Here is a 24,927-nt window from a genome sequence, read left to right on the forward strand (position 1 = left end):
AATGATCAATATAAATATTAACTGAACTTGTCGCACCAACAGTCTTGATCCACCACACATTATGGTGAAATTGTATATCATGTTTGTTAGTTCAGTTCAAACAAAATATTGTAGTAGAGCAGAGCAAGTATCATAGCAAAAGCTAACAAACATAAGAGTTAGAACCTGCCTAATTAACCTTAGCCCTGTTTTCATGACATGTACAGTTATATGGAGAGAACAGCTGCATACCTTTATTTTTTGCCCGTTTCCCCTTTTCTTCTTTTACTAAATTGGACACCTGAGAGACCCACAGGTGAACTGTCCCCTCCCCCTTCTCTCACTGCTTCTGTGCACGCACCGCATGGCAACATCACAGCAATCAGGGGCTCCTACAAAACAATGAGGGCGCTATTTTGCTAACTCCCTAACACACCATGATAGATTGACTCAACGTGCCTGGGCAATTGCCCTGAGTGGCATTTCATGAGGGGTGCCGCGCCATGAGCTCTTTAAAAAAACAAAGATAAAAAGAATAAATATGCATTGTGGGAAAAGGAGGTTCGTGCAGCCGCCTGACAGCGGCAGCGCAACCATTTGGTATTATATGGATGAAACAAACACGACGAAGAAACGGCTGAAACGTGGAAATGGCTGCAGGAATATGCATAGAGGGAAGGGAGCTACTGCCGTTTCCGCGTCATGTCTGTTCCAGACAAGCCTTCACTTACCACAATGCATGTCGTGACAAAATTCCAAAGATGCCCGAGTGACCTCCTGGCTCGGTTTGTAAACAAATGGTTTGTTTATGGTGGATGACATTGTTCAAAATTGTTCACCGTAGTGCAAGAGATTCAGGTGAGTAATCACAGAAAGACTTATAGATTCATGATACTTGACCATGGCTATGATTGGGGTTTTACAGATTTGATGAAAAATTGGTCACGAAAGTCTCCCGCACCTTTAAGGAAACAGTAGGACTAATTTTATCTGATATTTGTTGTGCTCAGTGCAACCATCTGCATGTTTCATGATTATTATAAAATGAAATCATGTTTTGGAGGCAAAAAAGAGTCAGTATTTTCAGATCAAGTGTCCGGTGTTTTAAGGATTTTGGCAAACCAATTTATATGGGGATTCTCTTATGCCACGCAGTGTAAATATTTTGTCACCAAATATTACATTTTCTAGATCACTACTGCCTTAATGAGCCTGCAATGACAACATTTGAGCAAGTTGTGTTTACTACAACAACTAAAAGCACATATATTTTAGATAGATCTAATACTGTTAATTGAGAAGATGTGTAAGTGATTATTTTTTTGCTTTTAAATGGTTGAATCTATCTCAGCATTAGCTGGAATATCATATTAAGTTAACATATCTAATTTTGAATTGACTTTATTTGTGGAAAAACATGCCAAACAAGATTATTTTTCTCATGAGTAGCCAAAAATATGACTCATTTCCCAGGAACAAGACAAGGTTTTTACTTTGTCGCCATGCCTTTTGGCAGTGTGACTGAAAGACCCCACTCATTACCCTGCTGGGCAGAGAGATAGCAGCTCAGCAGACTTATCTCCCACTCCCACAGCTGACAACTGACAGAGCCCCAGCGCTCAGAAAAACCCCATTAGAAAGAGGAAGGGTGTTGGTTTTCACTGAGTTGACACACATATTAGAGAAGTACTTTACCCTGTGGAATATACAAACATTACTTACATTTTACATTGAGTCTATGTGAACTACATGACCTGTTTGAGGTAAGTTCAGTTATTTATTTCAGTAACACTGAACACTATTTTATTTTATTTTATTTTAGTTTAGTTTAGTTTAGTTTAGTTTAGTTTAGTTTAGTATGTCATGGACAATTCTAATTAAAAGGGCAGCTATAGCCAACATTTCTAGTATCCTGCTGTAGTCCCCAGTCTGATGACAACAGGCACCCTAAAAAAACAATATATTACACTACATTAATTAAAAAGAGAGAGTTAAGGCAGTTAAGAGACAAGATTAATCAAAGATAAGAGAGAACACTGAAACATCAGTACAATCCTATAGAGACAGCACAAGTAATTAAAACATACAAAAGCTGCACATACAATATAATCACACACAATTTAAAAAAAAAAAAATGAAAGCAGTTACTTAAAGGCTTTGTAGTTTTATTATAATTATTCATATTATACTGTCAGTAAAAGGTCAGCATCAGGCTCACTGGGCTGAATCCAGCTGTTATCAGTCACCGCTGTGTTCATATCATCAGTACTTGTGATGACTAACTGAATGTGTCAGAGTCTGACACATAAAACCACAAAAACCACCAGCTACTAGGAAAACCATTGAGAAAAGAAGCCATTTCTTAACTTTGCTCATCCACTCACAGTGTCGTCTTAATCCTGGTTATCAAATCCGCTCAGCGTTGCCATGGTCCACAAGACGGAAACAAAACTAAACACACACACACACATACACACACAGTGCGGATGAGGAGGTTGAGTGTCTGGTGAAGTGAGGACAAATGCACCGATGGATGACAGAACCATGATCGTTGTGTTTCTGCTCTGCGTCACAACAGGTGAGTTTATCTGTTCTTTTACGTATGATATAGTCATTAGGTAGAAACTAAAAGTCACTTTATGAAAATCAAAACGGGATAAAAGTGTAGACTCAAGGCAAATGAACCAATGATGCAATAAAATACAGGACTGAAAGAAAAAGAAAAAGCATAACAAATCAAACTCCAGTGAAATAAATAATAATCACATGTACATGAGGTTGAGCAGGAGGAGTCGTCCTGGGTGTTTGTGTGAAGTCTGTTTAAAGGGAGAGAACTGCAGAAATGCAATGGAATATTCACATATTCACATGTTTTCTTCAGTTTATCTACAGAGGGATGGAAATAGGCTTTCACCGGTGCCCTTCTTCATCTTCCTCTTCTTCTTCTTCCTCTTCTTCTCTTCCTCTTTTTCTTCTTTGTTGCAGTATTTTCCTGTTGTGTTTCCTCCTCTTCCTCTTTTTCTTCATCCTCTTCTATATCTTCTTCTTCCTCTCCTTCCTCCTCCTATTCCTACTGTTTCTCTTATTCCTCCTCTATTTCTACCTCCTCTTCTTCTGTTTCTTCCTTTTCTTTTTCATCTATTTCCTCATCTTCTTCATTTCCCTCTACCTCCTCAACCTCTGCTTTTTCTCCTTTACTTTCCTCTTCCTCCTATTCCTCTTATTCCTGTTCTCCCTGTACTTCTTCTACTTTCTCCTCCTCTTCTTCCTCCTCCCCCTCCTCTTTTTCTTCTTCCTTCTCATCCTCCTCCTCCTCTTCATCTTCTTCTTCCTCCTCTTCTTTTGAATGAGGACCACAGCTAATATCAATGGACACAATGAAAAAAACAAACAGCTCTAATTTCACATTTTTAGACATTTTTGGTGGTTGCTGTAGCGGAGGATGAGGCAATCTGCAACTTTACTGCTAGCTGACAGAGAATCATCACCACCATCATCATAATTATTATCATCATCATCCCCACCATCATCATGCAACTGGAATGGCACAATAAAGATATAAAAATATCTTTGTTTGTTCTGAATGCAAACCATTATAGCTTTTCATCTCTCTGCAGATGGTGGTATTGATTCATATTTTGAGATAAGCAGAAAATGTTTAAGAAAATTAAAAAAAAAAAAAAAAATTTAAAAATTGATAATTGTCTATTATCAAATGCCTGGGCTTCACTTTATGCACAAAGAAGATTAAGAATATTAATGGCTTTAGACATTTTAACACTGACATACCTGCCTGTGTACTGATCATATTAGCTCTTCTTTTAGTGTTTGAAGTAATGATGAAATAATTACTCACATTTAATCAGTCAAGCAAGCAATGAATCAAGCAATCCAATAGCACCTTGACCAATAAGATGAGGGAAAATAAAAGAAATCAAAAGTACAAACTACACAAACCTGTAGAGCAAGGGTGTCAAACTTATTTTTGTTCAGGGGCCACGTACAGTCCAATATGGCTACATTCAGACTACAGGCAAATGTGGCCCAAATCCAACTTTTTTGCCCATATGTGACTTGCATCTGATCTGTCAAAGACAGTTTGAACAGCACAAATCCGATTTTTTCAAATCCAACCCAGGCCACTTTCATATGTGGTCTTAAATCTGATTTGTATCCAATATTTTGCAATGTGATTTCAGTCTAAACATCTGAAAGGTCGCATTTATCTGACCTTTACATCATTGAAATGCGCCAAATGTCACAATTCTGCGTGCCAGGAGGAGAAGCAGCGGGGAAAAACATACTTCTGAAAACACAGTGCCTGCCTGCAGGGTCACACATTACATCAGGACCTCTTTTATGCATGTGGGTCACTTCAGGGTCGCATTCAGTTCATACTCAAAACTGATAGAAGTCGCATTTAATGTGTAATATGAGAGAGCATACAAAAAAATCAGAGTTCATCAACAAATTCCAAATTGTGCATTAAGACCTGCTGTCTGAACGTAGCTTTAGATCTCAAACAAGCCAGACCAGTAAATATTAATTATAAAAATGTTTAAATCTACAAACTATTCTTTAAAAAATGTGGATAACATGAACAACCTAAAATTTCTTATGAAAGTAAGTAAAATTTTAACAATATTATGCCTCCGTTTATAATTTACACATGCACATTACAACTCAGAGATCACAGTGGATCTACACTAAACATTTAGTAGAAGGATTAATATTGTTAAAATTGCACTTACTCTCAAGACATTTCAGGTCGTTCATATTTGTTCAGGTTATTCACTTTGTGTGGAGAGGATAGTTTGTAAACGCAAACATTTTTGTGCAATTTGAATTATTTACACTAATGCAAAGAGAGACACTTGTAGTGGTCATTATTTATGGGTTATTATGATGGTACTTTACTGGTCTGACCCACTTTAAAATGAATTGGGCTGTGTTTGACCGTGTGTGACACACTTGATTGTATCTTGATTGATTGTATCTTCAGTGCAATTTTTGCATTAAACAATTAATTTCATCCCACGGTCCGGACTGGTACCTCTGGCGGGCCAGTTTTGGCCCACGGGCCATATGTTTGACACCTCTGCAGTAGAGACTATTGATCTGTGGGTTTTTTCTCTAGTTTCAGACATGCCAGTAGCAGGCCACTCTCTGGATGTTTGTGCTTCCTGTCACGCTAACGCCACATGTGAAGACAAACTTGACGGCTCTGGAAAAGTTTGTAACTGCAAGTACGGCTTTGTTGGAAATGGAAGAACCTTCTGTCAAGGTACAAAACATACATGTACAAATCCCAGTGTATGATCAATCTCTGTCTTTATGATCATGACCATTGGATCCTGTATGAATCCTGTTTTACTATAAATCAGAGACAAAAAGAGCAGAATTATCGTGTAAGTGGTTGTGTGCTGGTATTTTGACATTTATCAGTGAAGTTTATCTGAGTTGAAAATCTAAGCTTCTGGGACAATCCTACAGGCAGGATTTACATCACAAAAAATTTGGTGCTAATCAAGATTTATTGAACAACTTTACAAGTGCAATGTGAAAACATGAAACCATCACAGCTTATTCACTGAAAATAGACTTTAGGGAAGTCAAACCAAACCATTCTGCAAGGTTATTTTATTTTTTTCCTCAAAAACATGTCAGAAGAGAAAATGTTACTAAATTAATCAGGTACTTAGTTAATTAGACAAAAATTGTAAAAACAAATATAGAGTTAGGACTATGGTGAAATATTGACATTTATCCTGAAACCATGTGAAATGCAGAGGACCGGGTTCTGTCATAAAATACATACATAAAATACATTTTAAAAACAAAAACAACAGCATAATAAACAAGAAAATATGTAAGAAAGTGAATACAACATAAATGCCAAATTGATATAAAAGATGCAATGAGACAAAAACAGTGTACAAGATGTAATATGGAAATTTGAGTCCTGAGACATAATATTTATCTTTTTGGTCTTGAAATAGAGAAGACTGGGAACCACTGCCTGAAATCACTTCTGTGTGTCATATTAGAGCAAATCTATTGGTAAAAATGGTTCATCATCTTAAAACTATTGAGACACTTCCTATTTTATACTAAAGTGCTTTTTTTCCAGATAAAGATGAGTGTCAGATAGGAGCCACTAAGATCTGTGGACATCACACAACCTGCCACAATACATTTGGCAGCTACTACTGTACCTGCCTCGATGGCTACAGCCCCTCCAACAACATGGCCATCTTCATCCCAAATGATGGCACCCACTGCCAGGGTGAGACTGGAATCACCAACTACCATTTACATCTCAGAAAGTTGAGTAAAATGACTGATACCAACCTGAACATCTTCCAGATATTGATGAGTGCAGGATCACAGGGCTGTGTGGAGAAGGAGCCGAATGTAGGAACCTGGAGGGGAGTTACGACTGCAGCTGCAAACTGGGATACAGAGTCCACAATGGACACGAGCCCTTCCAGCCCGACAGAGACGAGGCTACCTGTGAAGGTAACACAGCACTGATGGGATACTTAAAACATCCTTAACCCTTTATAGGTCACTCATAGAAAAACTCTGAAATTCAAAATGTCAGCCTTAGTGTGTTATTGGAGGACCTAACAAGACTTTGTTACTTGTTATTAATTTTTCAACATTTTTTATTGTTATGTAGACAATCAAGGTCAATGAAGTTACTATAATTGGTTCCCGACCTGTAAATGGCATAATAATAACTAGAAAAGCACTTGGAGAGCACAGACCTCCGCCAAGGCAGATCAGTCCCCCCAAACCCCCCCACCCCCACAATCACCACCAAAATGTAATCACTTGTTCCTTGTACCAGTATCAACATTTCCTGAAAATTTCATCAAAATCCTTCCATAACTTTTTGAGTTATCTTGCAAACAGACAGACAAACAAAAAATCCCCCCTGATCACAAACAAACAAACTACAAAAGCACTTGGAGAGCACAGACCACCGCCATGGCAGATCAGTCTACCCCCAATCACCACCAAAATGTAATCATTTGTTTCTTGTGTCATAACATTTCCTGAAAATTTCATCCAAATCTGTCCATAACTTTTTGAGTTATCTTGCTAACAGACAAACAAACAGACAAACCCTGATGAAAACATTACCTCCTTGGTGGAGGTAATAAAAAATAATGATCCAAGAAACAAAAATATATAAGAAAAACACATGTAATGTGTATGCATGTGTGTGACCATGCATTTCAGAAAAAAATATGAATATTACAGAACATGAATAGGATCATTTGGATATAGAAAATACTAGCATACATTTTACAATTATGCATGCATAATCTATTGGACATAATAAATCATGCTGACAGTGGACGGTCATGTTTTCATGTCTTCATTCTTCTCAGTGGTTGACTGTGGACCCCCGGTCTCAGTGGAGGATGCCACACTGCTGTCGATCACAGGGACCACATACAACAGCATGGCCACATTTACCTGTGACGAGGGTTTCCTATGGAGACGAGGAGACAACACGTCTGTGTGTGGAGCTGATGGACAGTGGAGACGACCGACCATGGTCTGTGAAGGTAACACACAAGATAAACCCCTTTATTTTTTTCTTTCCTTATATGACTGATTTTGATGCCAGAATAACAGCAAATGTGATAAATGTTTACTTCATCATGCACTAACACAAGCACTTTGAGATAATGTCATGTTTTGTTATAATTTAGCTTAACTGACGTTCATTTCATTGATGGTTCATACAAATGGGAGATTATAAAGTATAGGGTTGTATTTTTTGTCTTGATGCCCCATACTGACATTTTTCTCCACACTTGGCCTCTTTTCCACACGTACAGTCGCAAAAAAAATTATTAGACCACCCTTTTCTTCTTCAATTTCTTTTTGATTTTAATGCCTGTTACAACTAAAGGTATGTTTGTTTGGACAAATATAATGATAACAACAAAAATAGCTCATAATAGTTTAATTTCAGAGCTGATATCTATCCATTTTCCATGTTTTCTTGATAATAACCAAAATCACTTCAGTTCTTACATCAATATCTATGGCATTGTACTGACAAAAACAGTGCTTTTAGGCATTCCATGTTTTCTTTTCTGTCTGTTTTAGTCACATGATACACACAGGAGTTAGTACTTGATTGCATAACCATTTTTTTTTTTGATGACTTTTGATGGTCTAATAATTTTTTCCACGACTGTAAATGGCATTTTACATTAAAAAAAAAAAAAAAAAAAAAAACACTTAGCAAAGTTAAACATGCTGTTTTCTAAAAGTCAGTGCATTACATTTTCTTCAACATGCCTTCTTACTTTTGTTTGTCAGCATTAATTATAGTCCCACTAATTTCCACCACTTCTACAATAATTATTTAATTAATTATGAAACTGTAAATAGCTGAAATGAGTCAGTTTAGATTCATCATCCAGTATTAATTATTTCATTTTGTATTCTCACACGCCAGGTAGTTAAAGACACTCACATTTCACTAGTAATATTAACTCTTTAACCCCTAAGACATGATTTCAGGTAAACATGCTGCTGTGAATTTGCATATGTTTCAGTGTCATAAAAGCTGCTGTGAGTGTGTACTTGTGTTTCTTTTCTTCAGTGGTTTTGTTTTATTGTGTGTTTTAGGGTCAAAACAGATGGAATAATAGAAAAAGACAGAGAGAGGAAGTTTAAGTTTTACAGGTTTTTACTAAATAAGGTACTCAGAATGGACATCGATAAGAGATTTAGGATGTTTAACATGAACTGTGAACTGGAACACACTGAACAATAACAGGGATTTGAATTCTGGCCCAGTAGTCTTTATTTTGTGGCTCTTTTTTTCTAAATCAGTCCATCTGCTTTTTGGCAACTGGTTGAACCCCAAAAAGCAGTTATACAGTCAAAACTCAGTAAAAACACAGGAAAAAAAAAAAAAAAGAAAAAAAAAAAAGGAAAATCACAACAACACTGCAAACAGCAGTGAAAACAAAAAAAACAATCATGAAAAAGGTGTAAAAAAAAAAAAGTCAATTTTTGCAGCAAGTTCATCTTGCTTACTGCTCTGTGTTTTGCCGCTCATTACATAGGTAGCAGTGAGGCGCACTGAGCATGCTCAGTTGTCTATGGAAAGAACAAGGTCTTTTCTGTCAGTATGTTTTGAATTTTTTCCTATTTAGCAAATGGTTGAATTGCTTTGAATATTTAAAATTAATCATACATTCAGGGCGTCAGGGGTAAAAGGGTTAGGTACTGCACTTACAGACAAAGCAGCAGGAAGTGCAGTAGAGGAATGAGGTGTTTTTCAATTCTTTGGAGGGATCAGTAACATGATTATATGCATTATTTTAAATATACAGTGAGTTTTTACCAGTTTCAGGGGTGCAGGGATCATGAGACCCTCCCAGACTCTCCCTGTTCCTGGAGCTTTTTCCAGCGAACACACTTTCATGTCAGTGCTTTGGCTCTCAGAGGTCGACTGTGGCCCCCCCCCTGCTCTGCCTCACTCACGTATGCTGTGGAATAAGAGCTCGAGGATGGGCGCTGAGGTGGTTTATCAGTGTAACTCTGGATATCGTAATGTTGGAGAGGGCAGTGTCTCTACCTGTTCTGCTGCTGGACAGTGGGAGGGACCGTCTGTCCTCTGCAAAGGTACAGTCACTGTTTTATCCGATAGTTTAGATTTAGTGGAAGTCCAATTTCCTCCAAATTTCTGCAATAACATGGCTTTTGTTATCACATCTCTTGGTTGCATGTAGAGATCTTGTGTGGAAATCCCCCTGTAGTTGAGTCCACAGAACAGATGTGGAACGGTAACTCGACCCCTGGCAGCACGGTACTTTATATGTGTAAAGACGGCTTTTATTACAATGGAGGACATAATATATCAAATATATCAGTCTGTAATGAAAACGGTCAGTGGACTCCTCCAACCCTGGCATGCCAAGGTAATTAAATGAACTTAATCAAATAAGTGAAATTATTTTCTTTCCAAATGTTTGTTTGTCTATAGCTGGAATGAACAGAAATGTGAAAAAAGTAAAGGTGATCATGTAATTTATTGTTTTGATGATTAAAATTATGATCTTTGATTCCTCACTGACCCTCATTTACAATGATGTGAAGTGATAAAACAACATTAACTGTAAACATACAACGTAAAAATAAAACATAAACAGTATTTTCCAAGTTGTATAAACACAAGGACAGTGAAATCCCCAGTTAATGGTAGATCTGTCACAATGTTGAAACCTGTGATACAAATAATTGTGATTAACAGTATTATTGTTTGTTTTGTTAACTTAGCGCTGTCACTGTATAAGTCTAATAAAAGTACATTTTTCAAGGTCAAATTCAAGTACTTTTCAAGCTGTTTTAAGGGTCATTTTCAAATTTTTCCTGTGCACCACTTTATCACTGGGTTAAAATACATATCTACAGGAATACATACAGGGTGAGGAAGCAAAATTTACAATATTTTGAGGCAGGGATTGAAAGACAGTGTATGACCAAATAGTTTATTGAAAGTCATGAGAATTTATTTGCCACAAGAAAATTGACATAATAGAAAATGTTTTTATTCTATGTGTCCTCCTTCTTTCTCAATAACTGCCTTCACACGCTTCCTGAAACTTGCGCAAGTGTTCCTCAAATATTCGGGTGACAACTTCTCCCATTCTTCTTTAATAGTATCTTCCAGACTTTCTCGTAATAGTTTTGCTCATAGTCATTCTCTTCTTTCCATTATAAACAGTCTTTATGGACACTCCAACTATTTTTGAAATCTCCTTTGGTGTGACGAGTGCATTCAGCAAATCACACACTCTTTGACGTATGCTTTCCTGATTACTCATATGGGCAAAAGTCTCTGAAAAGGTATGGATAATAGTGTTAGGTATGATTATGACATCAATATATGTTTGGTTTCAAAACAATTGACGTAGTGCCTGCTGAGAAAAAACAACTAAATGTTCATTGTAAATTTGCTTCTCCACCCTGTATACATATACATTCACTTTTTATCACAATGATGTACATTGTATTATGCTATAAACATCTAAAATGATGTTTCATAATAGCAAAAAGTTTAGAAATCAAAGGAGAACACAAAGTTGTATCCAAAAAAAGGGAAGCCATTTTGTGTTCCTCAGACACACTTGCACCAAGACAAAGATTAAGATAAAAAAATTTACCTGGAGTCGACCTGAGACCACCTGGTAATTTTCTTTTGTGACATAAAGTTTTATTTTATTTTTTGAAAACTTATCACCTCTCTATAAGTAGTTTTGGCTTGGGTTAATATTAAAAATAAACAAGTCAATAAATAAATCACAGAGTTATTATTGCAGGCACTTTCAAGCACTTAAAATAAAATTGAAGCACTTTTCAGACCTTGAAAACACAACATTGAAATTCAAGCATTTTCAAGGATTTCAAGCACCTGTACAAACCCTGATTAACCCATAAAGACACAAACCAAAATCTTCTGCTGATCTGAAATTTTTAATATCTGTTGATCCACTAATCCTTTCAATACGTGTAAATAATGGGTGTAAAATACAGGTTGTCATCTTTTCATGTTCATCAGATATGACCCATTTGGACGTTCAGAGGCTCCATACTGAACATGGAAACACTGTCCTCTTCTACAACATTGATTCACCAGTAAAACCCATGGAGTTGGATCAATCAGTGACAGTGGATGGAAACATTTGTACAGCTAATGTTTTGCTGAAAAAGTCACATTTTCTTCAGTTTTCAGTTTTTGTTATAATAACCTTTGAATTTACTCTGAGCTTTAATGAACATCTACATGATCAGCGACTCAAATATAGGAAAATACATCATTCACACTGAAAAATGCAAAATACAGAGGATAATATTGCAATAAATGGTGAGAAATCACTTAAGAAAGGTTAAATAGAGAGGAAAAATTCATCTGGGAACTGCCACAGAAGTAGCACCGGGTCTTTATGGGTTAATAGACATACAGCATTTATACACATAGAATTTTAAAAGATACAAAATGACTCATTCTGACTTATTTTGTCTAAATGCAGTGTTTTATGTCTTTCCTGTCTGATCTATAACTCCGTATGTGTGATTTTGTGTCTCAGAGATAATATGTGGAGATCCTCTAACGCTGCCTCACACTGGGAAAGTGTGGAACGGCAGCTCCAAACCTGGAAGCACAGTGACGTACTACTGTAAAACAGGCTTTTATTACAGTGAAGGAAACAATGTGTCACTGTGTACAATATATGGTCACTGGACTGAGGCAAACATCTCATGTAAAGGTAACAACTGTACTCCAGAGATGTGATTGGGGTTGTTCTGCTCTGCTGATGATCAATTTTGTTTTTTTTTCTACTGAGGACAGTGGTTTTATTTCCATCCCTGTAGAGGTTGACTGTGGCATTCCCCCGACACTCCCTCATTCAGTCATGCAGTGGGATAAAAGCTCCTCTGTGGGCTCTAAAGTTATTTATCGGTGTAACTCTGGATATAAAGGTGTTGGAGACCGAAATGTGTCAGTTTGTAAATCCACTGGAGAATGGGATGATGCCTCTCTGCTCTGTCAAGGTGAAGATGATCAGACATTCATATCATTTTCATACATGTTCAACCTTCAGCCATTATGCGTCTAAAAACCAGTCCATCTCTTATTAAAACATTTCAACATTTCTCCAGTGATCCCAAATGACTTGTGCTTTTTTTTTTTTTGTAGAAATAACTTGTCAGGAGCCTGCCGTCAAACCAAATGTTAAAATTCTATGGGACGGCACATCACACATTGGCAGTGTGGTGTATTATGAGTGTGATGAAGGATTTTACACCCAGAGTCTGAGAAACTACTCAGTATGTGGAGAGAATGGACGCTGGGATGATGTCGATTTCTGGTGTGAAGGTGCAATATTCCATGTCCAATCGGTTTCTGCTATTACATCTAATGCTGAGTTCAGTCATGTGTTTTGTTGTAAAATTCAAAAATACGTAACTGTGCAAAAGTCTTAAGCCACCTTTTGCGTGGCTGTTTTTTCAGGGTTGAAATGTGGATGTGTGTAAGTTTGTTTTTTCGTGTCTTTTCTTCAGATACAATAAGAATATACAGGTAATTTGTGCACAATATTTAAAAAAAAAAACATGAAAAATCAGCTATGAATGAATGAATGAATGAATGAATGAATTTATTTTTGGTTTTACATCAATCATTGTACTCAGTACATCAATTGTAATAAACATAAAAACCAAAAAAAGGAATAGGTTAGAAGCAAAAGCTTATTTTTTTTTGCCTATCCTTTTCAACTAATACACTGCTTACATCAATTTAAATGTGTACAGTATTGAGCATTCACACCATAATAATAACAAATAAAAAAAAAAAAAAAAAAAAAAAAAAAAAAAAAAAAAATCAACAACAAAAACACATCTACCATCTCAATTCAATATTTCTGAATAATTTAAACAGGATACAAATTATTAATAATAATTTAAACAGGATACATAAGATACAGGATACAGTCAGTATTTGTCACTCGATGACAACAGCTAGCCTAAACTATTAGAAACACTGGACATACACCGAAGGAAAGCTGGTGTGAAACAACTGAAAACCAATGCAATAAATCTAATGTTGCCGTAACAAAAGAGTTAAAGACATGTTAGGTCCAAAAGGAGGACACACTAGTTGACACATGGGTTTGTAGAAGTCGTTTTTTCCTGAGACTTTGTTTTTTTTTTTTACCCCTCAGTCAAGGGATTTTGTAATTGTTTTGTCATCTGTCCGTCTGTCTGTCTGTCTGTCTGTCTGTCTGTCTGTCTGTCTGTCTGTCTGTCTGTCCATTCAATGACATAATTGCATTATCTGAAGAATGCATTGACATATCTGCACCAAATTTATACTGTGGATGCACCTTGGCATGGAGCAGAAGCCCATTGAAAACACATGACCTTCACCTGCTTTTTCAAGGTCAAAATGTGCAGTTATAATATCTGATTACTTTCAAATATAAATATATATGTAATTCGTTTGACACAAAGACAATCTAATCTAAATTATAGGGCAGTAACTTTCAATAGAATCTTTCACTATATTTGGTCGAGGGGGATTAAAAGTGTGCGGCATATTATGTTTGTTTTGTATTTTTTATGCTGTACATATTTCCAATATAACCTGGTTCTGAGTAAATACATAGACTGTAAATTGCATATATGTGGTCATTATAATTTTGCTAAAACAAAAACCATGACCAGCCAATCGTGGCCTGAGACTTTTGCCCAGTACTGTAAATATTTGTGTGTGGGTTTGTTTGTTTGTTTTTTTATCCAATTACACACATTTCATTGTTGTGTCAGTAATAGTTAATAATAGTGGTGGACTGATCAATCAGTTGGATTAAAAGGAAATTGTGTAACAGAAAGCTCCTGTTTTTAGATTTGGATTTGGATTGCTTCTTTTAATTTATTCATTCATTCATTTATTTGTTTTGAGCAGAAGAAAAAAATCAAACATCTTTTGAGTACAAGGAACTAATGGCAGAGTAAATACATTAAGAAACAAAGGTGATCGAGACAAAATAGTAATTGCCATGTACACTAGTAATAACAAAATAAATTCAATATGTACTCCTCAAAAAGGAGTGGGAAGAAGAAAACTTATTACATGTCACCCCATCTCACATTTATATAACATAACACATTACTTTTGCTTCCTTTACTGCTTCATTCATTCATTCACTCATCTATCTATCTATCTATCTATCTATCTATCTATCTATCTATCTATCTATCTATCTATCTATCTATCTATCTATCTATCTATCTATCTATCTATCTATCTATCTATCTATCTATCTATCTATCTATCTATTTATTTGGACATGGGATAAAAGTGTCATTGGAACTGCACCATACAATATGAATAAGTACCAGACGCATTACCTGTTCGTATAAACACAAACATAATTAATGATGCTGTAATGATTATGTGAACTGTGATGCATCCTGTTGAATTTGTGCATGTGCTAGTCTGTGTTATTTTAATATTCTCAAATTAATGGTGGCTTTTGTTACACAATGTTGCCGCTGTAGAGAAGCAGAGGCAAAAATGTGCTTGGGAGTGAGCTTAAATGTCACATATTACAATTTTCATGGAAAATATGACTCAGTGCCTCTAGATATGAATGGTCTACAGATTGTTATCAAGGATGTAGGCAGTTGTTGAAGAAGTTGCTCTTTCACTAAGGCTGTGGAAGGCCAAGAACCAAAACACATCCTTGTTTTTTATTTTGTTGCCATGCAATATTCAAGCAGCACAGATTCAGCTGTAAGTTTCAAGTGGCTTCATTTGTACATTATGATTTTTTTGTGTGTTGGTACCAATCCCATTTAACAACCAGCAGATCTGTGGCTCATTTTTAAAGTATGTTCCAGTCCACTACAATGTGAAAATAAAATGGACATATCTACTCACACTGTTACTCATTGTACCTTTAAAAACTCTTAAGAGATTATCTCATAAACCCAGTAAAATGGAAAAAGTTATCTCCCAGAAACAAATAGAGGCTACTATCTGAAGAAAACAAATGCCACAAATCTAATAGTGATAAATATATGTTTAAAATTAGTTCTGTTTCTCTTTTTTTTTATTGTTATTAAATTGTGTCACGCATGAAAAACTAGAAGCACTCAGAGAGCGCAGACCTCCACCAAGGCCGATCAGTGGGCCCCCCTGTGGGCCCCCCCATCCCCGATCACCACCAAAATTTAATCATTTGTTCCTTGTGCCAGTATCAACATTTCCTGAAATTTTCATTCAGATCCGTCCATAATTTTTTGAGTTATCTTGCACACAAACAGACAGACAGACAAACAGACAAACAAACCAATGCCGACAAAAACATAACCTCCTTGGCGGAGGTAACAGCATGATACTGGTTTTATATGAGATATCATCTGCCTTACCCTTCCACTGAAAAATCAGTTGACCACTATTAACTGTTACTACTGCACTACTACTTTTCTTAAATGTTCCATATCACTTGTTTATGTATTTACTGTTAGAAGCACAGTCTGTTCTAATTTATGTCTGTGTGCAGAAATAAGTTGTGGTCCTCCTCTATCTGTCCCTGTCACTAACCTCCTGTGGGACGGCAGCAGTAGAGCTGGCAGTGTGGTGATGTATGAATGTAAGGATGGATTTTACCAGGACAGTGGAAATAATGTCTCTACATGTTCAGTAGCAGGAGAGTGGATGAAAGTATCTGTAAAATGCAAAGGTACTGTAAAAACCCCTGTACATTTATCTGTTGTTTACTGAGGTATGTGGAAACTACTTGTGATGTTACTTGACACTGCCAACACTTTAACAGATAGATAGATAGATAGATAGATAGATAGATAGATAGACAGACAGACAGACAGACAGACAGACAGACAGACAGACAGACAGACAGATAGATAGATAGATAGATAGATAGATAGATACAGACAGACAGACAGATAGATAGATAGATAGATAGATAGATAGATAGATAGATAGATAGATAGATAGATAGATAGATAGATAGATAGATAGATAGATAGATAGATAGATAGATAGATAGATAGACAATGACCAACTATACAGAACATCTAGAAGTAAAAATGGTGTAATTAAAACTGTATCCTGCTCTATACATAAAAATGATGATATATTTTATTAGAAATTATTGAAGTAACTAGAAGCACTCGGAGAGCGCAGACCTCCGCCAAGGCTGATCAGTGGCCCCCCCCGTGGGCCCCCCCACCCCCGATCACCACCAAAATTTAATTATTTCTTCCTTATCCCATTTCCAACAAACCCTGAAAATTTCATCCAAATCTGTCCATAACTTTTTGAGTTATGTTGCACACTAACGGACAGACAAACAAACAAACAGACAAACAAACAAACAAACCCTGGCAAAAACATAACCTCCTTGGCGGAGGTAAATATTGGCTCTGGAGGCTACGAGGCCTCTGTACAAATGCTTTATTTATTACGCAAAAACAACAAAGATGGTGTAAAAATGTGAGGTAACTGTATTTCACCAACTATTTCATGTAACTTCTGCATCTACTTCTACTTGTGTTAAAATGTTGGAAGTAAAAGTAAAAGGTTGTAAAAAAAAAAAAAAAAAAAAAAAGAAAAAGAAAAAAAAAGTAAATACTCAAGTAAAGTACAAATTCCTGAAAACTCGATCAGTAATCAAGTAAATAAGTATTGCATGTGTCTCCACTATTTTTAAAGAAGTATACAAAGAGAATTTTGACCTTTCTGTGTTTTTATGTTTTATACTTCCTATGGATCAGTTTGCAAAATGTACTACGACTTATGGTCAGAAAAAAACAGAGCAGTTGCTTCTATTTCTGTTTTATATGTATGTTCTTATCAGTTTTAAGGTTGTTTTTAGTACTGACTTTCATTGAGTTTATGTATATTAGTGTGGATGTATGGCTGTGATTTCCATTTTGTGTAACTTCTGATGCTGCTGCTGTCTTGGTCAGGACACTCTTGAAAAAGAGATTTTTAATTTCAATGATCTTTTTTTCCTGGTTAAATAAAGGTTATGATAATCTATTATTATCATTTGGAATAGTAATAGGAATAATAAGAATGAAAAGTAACTGCTTGATATGTGTTGTGCAGCATGCTCTCTTTTTATTTGTTTTGTTTGAAATAAAAATCAAATCACTACTTTATTTTCATTCCTAATTTCTGTTAGTGAAAAAAATTACAACATAGAAAAAATAGAAATGCATGAAATCAAAGCAAAACATAGCATATTGTCATAGCTTGTGTCCTAATAAGAAGAACTAATCTGTCCCTGACACCTCTATAAATACAGTAATACACTCAGCGTGCATGTAATCTTTCTCAGTCAAAATGTTAACCAATCAGATGCTCTGTTTTTGCAGCTAAATGTGGCCCAGCTCCTTCTCTTACCCACTCAGATGTGGTTTGGCACAACAGAAGTGTAGTGATCCACCGCTGTGTGGATGGATTTCACAGCTGGAGAGGCAGCAACATCTCTGTGTGTGACAGCTCAGGGGTTTGGCAGAACGCCACTCTGAAATGTGTAGGTGAGTAAAACACACGAAACACGAGGATTAAAAGCTTTAACATCAGGCTTTAAGGTGATGTTTTCTTCTCTGTTCTGTTGATCTGAAAGAGTAAAGAATTATGAAGCATCACTCTGACATTTCTCTCTTCTACAGAAATCAAGCCACCCATCAATCACTTACATGTCATAAATGAAAAATGTCTGCTCTGGAAAGCAGAAAAGTATGAAGAGGATACCGAAGTTTACAAGGTAAGTTTACATTTCCTTCAGTTTTCATTTACAGACTCAAATCAAACAAGTTGGGACAGCAAGGAAAATATACATAAAACCAAAAGCAGTGATTTTTATATTTACTTAGACTTGTTTTTCATGCAGATATTAACAAGACAAGACATTTAATCACATCTGCTTTACTTTAATAGAAAATATACTTTAATTCTTTCCTTTTAGTTGGGACAGAGCTTATTTTTGGATTATAAATGGGGTAAAAATGTTGCATATTAATGTTATTTGAAGCAACTCATGCCAGCAGGTGACTCATTCTGTCTGCACTTTATTCTGTCCTGCATTTTATTCTCCCTCGTACAGTTCTCCAGTTATTGTTTATTCACATCCACTTAGTCATATCCACTTTTCCCATGCAAAAATTTTAGATTCTAGGTTTATCTTATCTTATCTTATCTTATCTCATCTTATCTTGTCTTAGCTTAGCTTAGCTTAGCTTAGCTTAGCTTAGTTTAGCTTATTTTATCTTAGTTTAGCATAGCTTAGCATAGCTTAGCTCAGTGTTTTTCAACCTTGGGGTTGGAACCCCACATGGGGTCACCTGGAATTCAAATGGGGTTGCCTGAAATTTCTAGCAATTGATAAAAATAAAAATAAAAACTTACTAATAAAAAATATATGGTGAGTTGAGAGAGACAATCACAATCCATAAAAGACATGACAAACTGTGAAGCTGAAACTGAAGCACTGTGGTACTGTTTATCTTTCAAATGTTCATTGTGGTCGGTTTCAGATGCTGCAGCTCTTTCATAATTCATAGTTTGAGTTCTTGTTTGTTCAGTATTAACTGTCAGCCTTGTAAATCCAAGCTGGACTGACTGTACATATCCTGACCAAGGAAAATAAAATTCTCACTTTGTGCAGTAATCTACACCTGGCTTTTCTGCCTCCATCCATAATAATATACATTATATAGACTAACTGTCATCTAAAATTAACATTTATTTGCAACATAGTATAGCAAACTATTACAAGATCAAAAACAAATAAATTTTAGCAAAAAAAAAGTCTCAGTTTTGAATGTATGGGGTTGCCAGAAATTTGTGATGTTAAAATGGGGTCACGAGCCAAAAACGTTGGGAACCACTGGCTTAGCTTATTATGATTTTGTACAAATGCAGTTTCCAGGACGTGCCTCAAATGTCTTATGAAATTACAGAAAGGTTTAAAAACAAAATTCATTAATGAAAAACAGGAAAGGGTTTGGATATGTCACCCTCTACAGTGCAAAAAATAATTACAAGAGTCCCTAAATCTGGAGGAATTTAGAGGCAGCATCTCAAATATCTGAGCAGGACACCCTTGATCTATGACCACCCCATCAAAAACAATCATCCATCTACAGCTATAAATGACATGGGTCTAGATTACTGGGAAAAAAAACTACAATATGCTGTTAAATTCACAAATATTAGCTAAAAGCAAAACAGTGCAAAAAGGAATCCTCGTGTTATATGTGCCAAAAAACACTTCTGGTTCGTTTGGATGCAGGAATAGATGTGTATTTACATATAAAACTATAGCGGAGGGGGTATGAGAACAAAACCCATCTGTAATAATGGCTTCACACGGTAAAGACATCAAAATTAAGTTAGAAGTCACTGCTTCCAGGTTTGTGTGCATTTTCCAAACCGTCACAATGTTTCTAGATTTGTTGGGTCGTACAGAGGATTTTGCAGCCTGATCTCTGACAATGGTTCTGTGTAACCGTCCAGGTGAGTTTCATAGGATCTAGAGATTACCAGACGTCCTTTCATGACAAAAGGAAGCGGTTTCTGAGCTCCAAAGCTGAGGAGCTGAAACTCTGCCTCAACCTGCTTCCATTCACAAACTACAGCATCTCCATCACCGCCACGTTAGCCAGATTCACAGCCTCCATCACCACCAACACCAGCTTACCAGGTATTAAAGTGCAGCCAATTCTGTGTACAGATGTCTACATATGTTTTATATCATTATCAATCATAATCTTTTACATCAGGAGTGTCAAACTAATTTTATTTCAGGGGTCAAATTCAGCCCTATGTGATCTCAAATGAGCCAAACCAGTAAAATAACAGTGAAAAAAGTCAAATTACATTAGGAAAATGTTTACATAAGATAAGATAAGATAAGATAAGATAAGAGAAGAGAAGAGAAGAGAAGAGAAGAGAAGAGAAGAGAAGAGAAGACATAATTTATTGATTCCCCAAGGATTTAATTCACAAGACAATAAACATCAAATACAATAGAATGATAAAAAGAAGATAAAAATATCTAAATTTGCCAAAATGACTTAATGGCATAAGTAGTAATAATAATCATAATAGTAAATTAAGTAAAGTAACATAACATCTACTAAGTATCCTTTAAAAAATGTCCTTTAAAAGCATAAACAACCATGAAAAACCCCAAATTTCTAAGAAATGTAAGTGCGATTTTAACAGTATACAGTATGTACAGTATGTATCTATACATAACGTCACTTGCACTAGGGTGAAAACGAAACTGAAACTTAACATGCTTTCAACGTCCGATTTCCAACTTCTGTTCCTCTATTGTACAGCGAATCTTACACGAAACTTTCACAACTTCTAACCTGTAACCACTGGACCCTCCACAAATACTGGGCCCCATGAATTTGTCATGTTTACCCCCCCTTATCGGCGCCTCTGTCTGACCCAGTTGAGATTGAACTGGTCTGTATGTGACCCCTGAACTAAAATGATTTTGACATCCTTGACTATGAATATCTGAAGTGTAATTTTTGTATGTCATAAATTCATCCCACGGGCTGGATTAGACCCTTTGGCAGGCCAGTTTTGGCTCATGGGCCATAGGTTTGACACCTCTGTTCTACATAGTGGCCAAACCTATAAAAAAATCTAAATCTATATAATGTATCAGTACCTGCAGCACCAGTGGTTTACTACAGAGAATTTGAGACTCCTGTACCAACTCTGACACTTCGCAGATCACCAAACACACTAGACCTGATAAGGTAACATAGTCTAGTCATTTCTGAATAATACTCATATCAGCTAAGAATGGTTTTTAATTGTCCCTTTTCGTCTCCAGTTTGTACCAAGTGTTTGTGCTTCCTGTGGAGGGGATTATGGTGTTTGACTGTTCCTCTCCTGGACACCCAAACCCCGAAACCAAAAGCAGATCCTCAACAGACTACATCGCCGCCCAAATCCAAGTCAGACGTGTTGGGACAGAGATGAATTTTACTGTAGGGGATGGACTCTATTATGAAGGCTTCTTTAACACTCCACTACAGAATGGCAGGAACTACTATATCATCTTACGAGCTGTCAGTCAGTGGAAAACAGTGGGTGAACTAGCAGTGATACTGGAGCTATGTTCACACTGCAGGACTCAATGCACATTTATGGCTCAGATTTGACTATTTTGTGGTTCAAGGTTTAGGGTACTTTATTGTCCCCTAGGGGCAAATTATTGTCCAACCAGCAGTACACACATCCAAAACACAAAAACACAAATCACACACTTCACTATTCAGGAGCCTGATAGTATGTAGGAATGTATAGGTGGTGTGTATTGGACCTGAACTGACCTGTATGTACGACAGAACAATCACAAAGATGTCCCAAGCAGCACTTTCATTCTGCAGTAAACATGGATGCAGCTGAAGTCAGAGTTCACAGCGGCTGATATGCAATGGAAGAATTCATAATAATAAGAACAACAATGAGGATGAGGAGAAAAGAGAGATAAATGAAAAGAGATAATTGGGTTGTTGTGAAGCGATGGCTGATATGATGTGTCACCATAAGTTTTGGTTGTACTTATACTTCATGAGATAAGATATACTTTATTGATCGCCCAGAAAGAAGAAAAGAAAGAAGAAAAGAAGCATCAAATACAGTACAAAGATAAAAAGAAAATTTTTTAAAAAATATCAAAATTTGTTAAAGGATCTTAAAAGCTAAATGTACCTCTCGGGTTTAAAAGTTCACTGTCTGTCAATGTTTCCATCCAGTGCAGAATTCATACAAATGCTGATAAAGAGCACTTTTTTTTAGCTAAGGACCCAAAAGATTTACTTTATGTCTTTACTTAAGCTATTTAATATTAGTGAGGGAAAACTGGGTCAAACAGATCTTTGTGGATTTCCTCCTCTGTTTGAGAAACTAAGCTTCTAAGAAGTCTTTTATCTTCATCATAATCTTCATAGCTCTATGACATTTTTAATAACTCCATCACATTTAGCAGCTGTTTTTTATAGGAGGCTTTGTAAATACGACCTGTACTTATTTTAGAACCACATATGGAAATGGATTAGGTCACATTCCATATGATTTGTACTTCTCATGTTGCCTTGATCAGATCTGGACATGTTTTCCTGCAGTCTGAACATAGATATTGAGACTTATTTGAGAGAAACTGAACCAGAGTTTAGAGACTTAAGTCATTAAATAATTGGATTTTTTTCTGTTTTAGGCTTTAAAAAGTTCCTGTGTCCTCTGGGCTAAAGTCAGAGGTAATCACAACTTCACACCATAACAGTTTCATTTTCAAAACTTCTTTTAACTATTTTCTCTCTCTTTATATTAACTCAGGCATCACATCATTGTACACAGAAACACATTTGTGATTACTCACCCCTAGATTTCATTTTGTCCAGGTACGTCATTTGCTCTGAGGGTTTCCTTGCTTTCTGCTGCTGCATCGGTCGGACTGGTCGCCTTGGCCATTTTGTTTGGATACAGTTACATCTGGTACAGACAACACACAATATCCACCATGTTCTCGGGTCATTTTGTGTTTGGAAAAAATAACAGTTTAATAGGAAATCAAATCTTCATTACCGGGAGTAAATTCTAAAATACTGCCATAGTTTATGCTGCAGCAAAAATATACATTATTCAGGATCACACAAAGCTTACCTTATAAACTGTCCCAACTATTTATCATGTATTTTAATCTCTTTCTGTCTCATATTTGCTCTTTTTTTCTGTCAAAACAAAAATTAGTATACAATATGAATGCAATAACTGATAATACAGTAGTTTACTGTATGAAGTGTTTTCTATATTATTAAATTACTGATAATGAGCTAGTTACGCGTTAGATACAACCCCATCTTTTTGAGTTGATTTCCTTGAACTCATTCAACAAACCCATCAAACATGTTTAATAAAGTTTTAAGTAAAATCTGCACATTTCATTTAATGACCTATTCATCCTGTTTTTTTACAGGTGTTTCAGGAGGACGTGATGCTTCACTCTGCTGATGTTTTGTAACTTTATTTATCACTTTTATAAATTAAGTCTTGACATCCTACTTAATTTTGTACATTTTGTAAATAATAATAATAAAAATTCTTGCAGTTTTCTGTAATGTGTGTCCATCCAACCTCTTTTACTGATGCAGAGACAGACATGGACTATAAGAAAACTTCAAGATATTATCAGAATATATGTATCTGACAGCTTTAGATCAGTTTCAGATTACAGTTCACATCCAACCCGATGAAAAGGTGAATTTTTAGAGATAACTGGTCCTTCCAGGACAGTGATACTGCAAACATAATTTTGTAGAGGAGGGCTGCACCATTTGGTGATAATAATAATGGATTGGATTTATATAGCGCTTTTCTAGACACCCAAAGCGCTTTACATTATTGACCCATTATTCATTCGCTCTCACACTCACACTCTGGTGGTGATAAACTACATATGTAGCCACAGCTGCCCCGGGGCAGACTGACAGAAGCGTGGCTGCCAATTTGCGCTTACGGCCCCTCCAACCACCACCAAACATTCATTCACCAGTGTGGGTGACACTGGAGGCAGGGAGGGTGAAGTGTCTTGCCCAAGGACACAACAGACTGACTAGGACAGAGCAGGATTCAAACTGCCAACCCTTCAGTTATTGGACGACCCACTCTACCACCTGAGCCACAGCCACCCCGAAAAAGTCATGCAATGATGGTGGACAGTGAGTTTACTTGCTCAGCAATCAAGAAAAATATACAGCTTGCTTTATAGAGGAGTGTCATTTTTCCAGTGCAAACTTTCTAATTAAAACCTGCTAAATATTTTTTTTGCATAGTACCTCCCTCTACTCAGTGTCACAAAAATTTTAAATATTACAGATTTCACAAAGGTCTTTTTCATTTCTGCAATTAGATCACCCTAAATCCACAGAAGTTGCAGCCCTTTGCAAAAATATCATTGCACAGACTAATGTTACATTGTGATTGAATTATGCAGCCCTATTGTTGATGCATTCACACCTGTTAAATGAAGTCAACCTTAACAATATACAACAGTAAAATACAGCAGTCCAGAAACCTATATCCTCCAGAAACCCAGGAAAGAAAAGGTTTTGGGTTTTGTTTTGTTTTTACATTAAATAACTATTTTGAACAGGATGCAACAGTTTTTTCAAATACATTTTTAATTTTTTATGGAATGTTCTTTTCAGTGGACCATGTTTTTTTGTTTGTTTGTTTGTTTTAAGTAAAGCTGTGAAACTCTTGTCACCTACAGAGGACAAAAATGCATTGCTGGGTCTCAAGAAGATATAATAGTCAACACTGTCAGAGACTAAATTAAA

General features: G+C 36.2%; 1 protein-coding gene across 1 annotated transcript; it reads left to right on the forward strand.

Moving 5' to 3' along the window:
- The first annotated feature begins 1,608 nt into the window (after positions 1-1,608).
- On the forward strand, positions 1,609-23,721 carry susd1 (sushi domain containing 1). The gene is made up of 20 exons (XM_030143684.1): positions 1,609-1,742; positions 2,366-2,557; positions 5,117-5,263; positions 6,110-6,265; positions 6,346-6,498; positions 7,380-7,559; positions 9,463-9,642; positions 9,750-9,938; positions 12,108-12,287; positions 12,394-12,573; positions 12,719-12,898; positions 16,089-16,268; positions 17,929-18,093; positions 18,229-18,323; positions 20,075-20,261; positions 21,246-21,339; positions 21,417-21,672; positions 22,806-22,845; positions 22,990-23,083; positions 23,565-23,721. The coding sequence occupies exons 2-20, from the start codon at positions 2,509-2,511 to the stop codon at positions 23,581-23,583; spliced, it is 2,724 nt and encodes a 907-aa protein (XP_029999544.1). The 5' UTR covers positions 1,609-1,742; positions 2,366-2,508; the 3' UTR covers positions 23,584-23,721.
- Positions 23,722-24,927: the final 1,206 nt, after the last annotated feature.

This window comes from Sphaeramia orbicularis, chromosome 9 (genome assembly GCF_902148855.1).
Source record: "Sphaeramia orbicularis chromosome 9, fSphaOr1.1, whole genome shotgun sequence".
Classification (NCBI taxonomy): domain Eukaryota; kingdom Metazoa; phylum Chordata; class Actinopteri; order Kurtiformes; family Apogonidae; genus Sphaeramia; species Sphaeramia orbicularis.

What these genes read in the sequence shown, in the direction of transcription:
- susd1 (XM_030143684.1), top strand. Translation starts at nt 2,509, where the DNA reads ATGGATGACAGAACCATGATCGTTGTGTTTCTGCTCTGCGTCACAACA. An exon ending in TGCCTCTCTGCTCTGTCAAG is followed by an intron (nt 12,574 to 12,718) that starts GTGAAGATGATC and finishes TTTTTTTTGTAG; the next exon opens with AAATAACTTGTCAGGAGCCT. An exon ending in AGTATCTGTAAAATGCAAAG is followed by an intron (nt 16,269 to 17,928) that starts GTACTGTAAAAA and finishes CTGTTTTTGCAG; the next exon opens with CTAAATGTGGCCCAGCTCCT.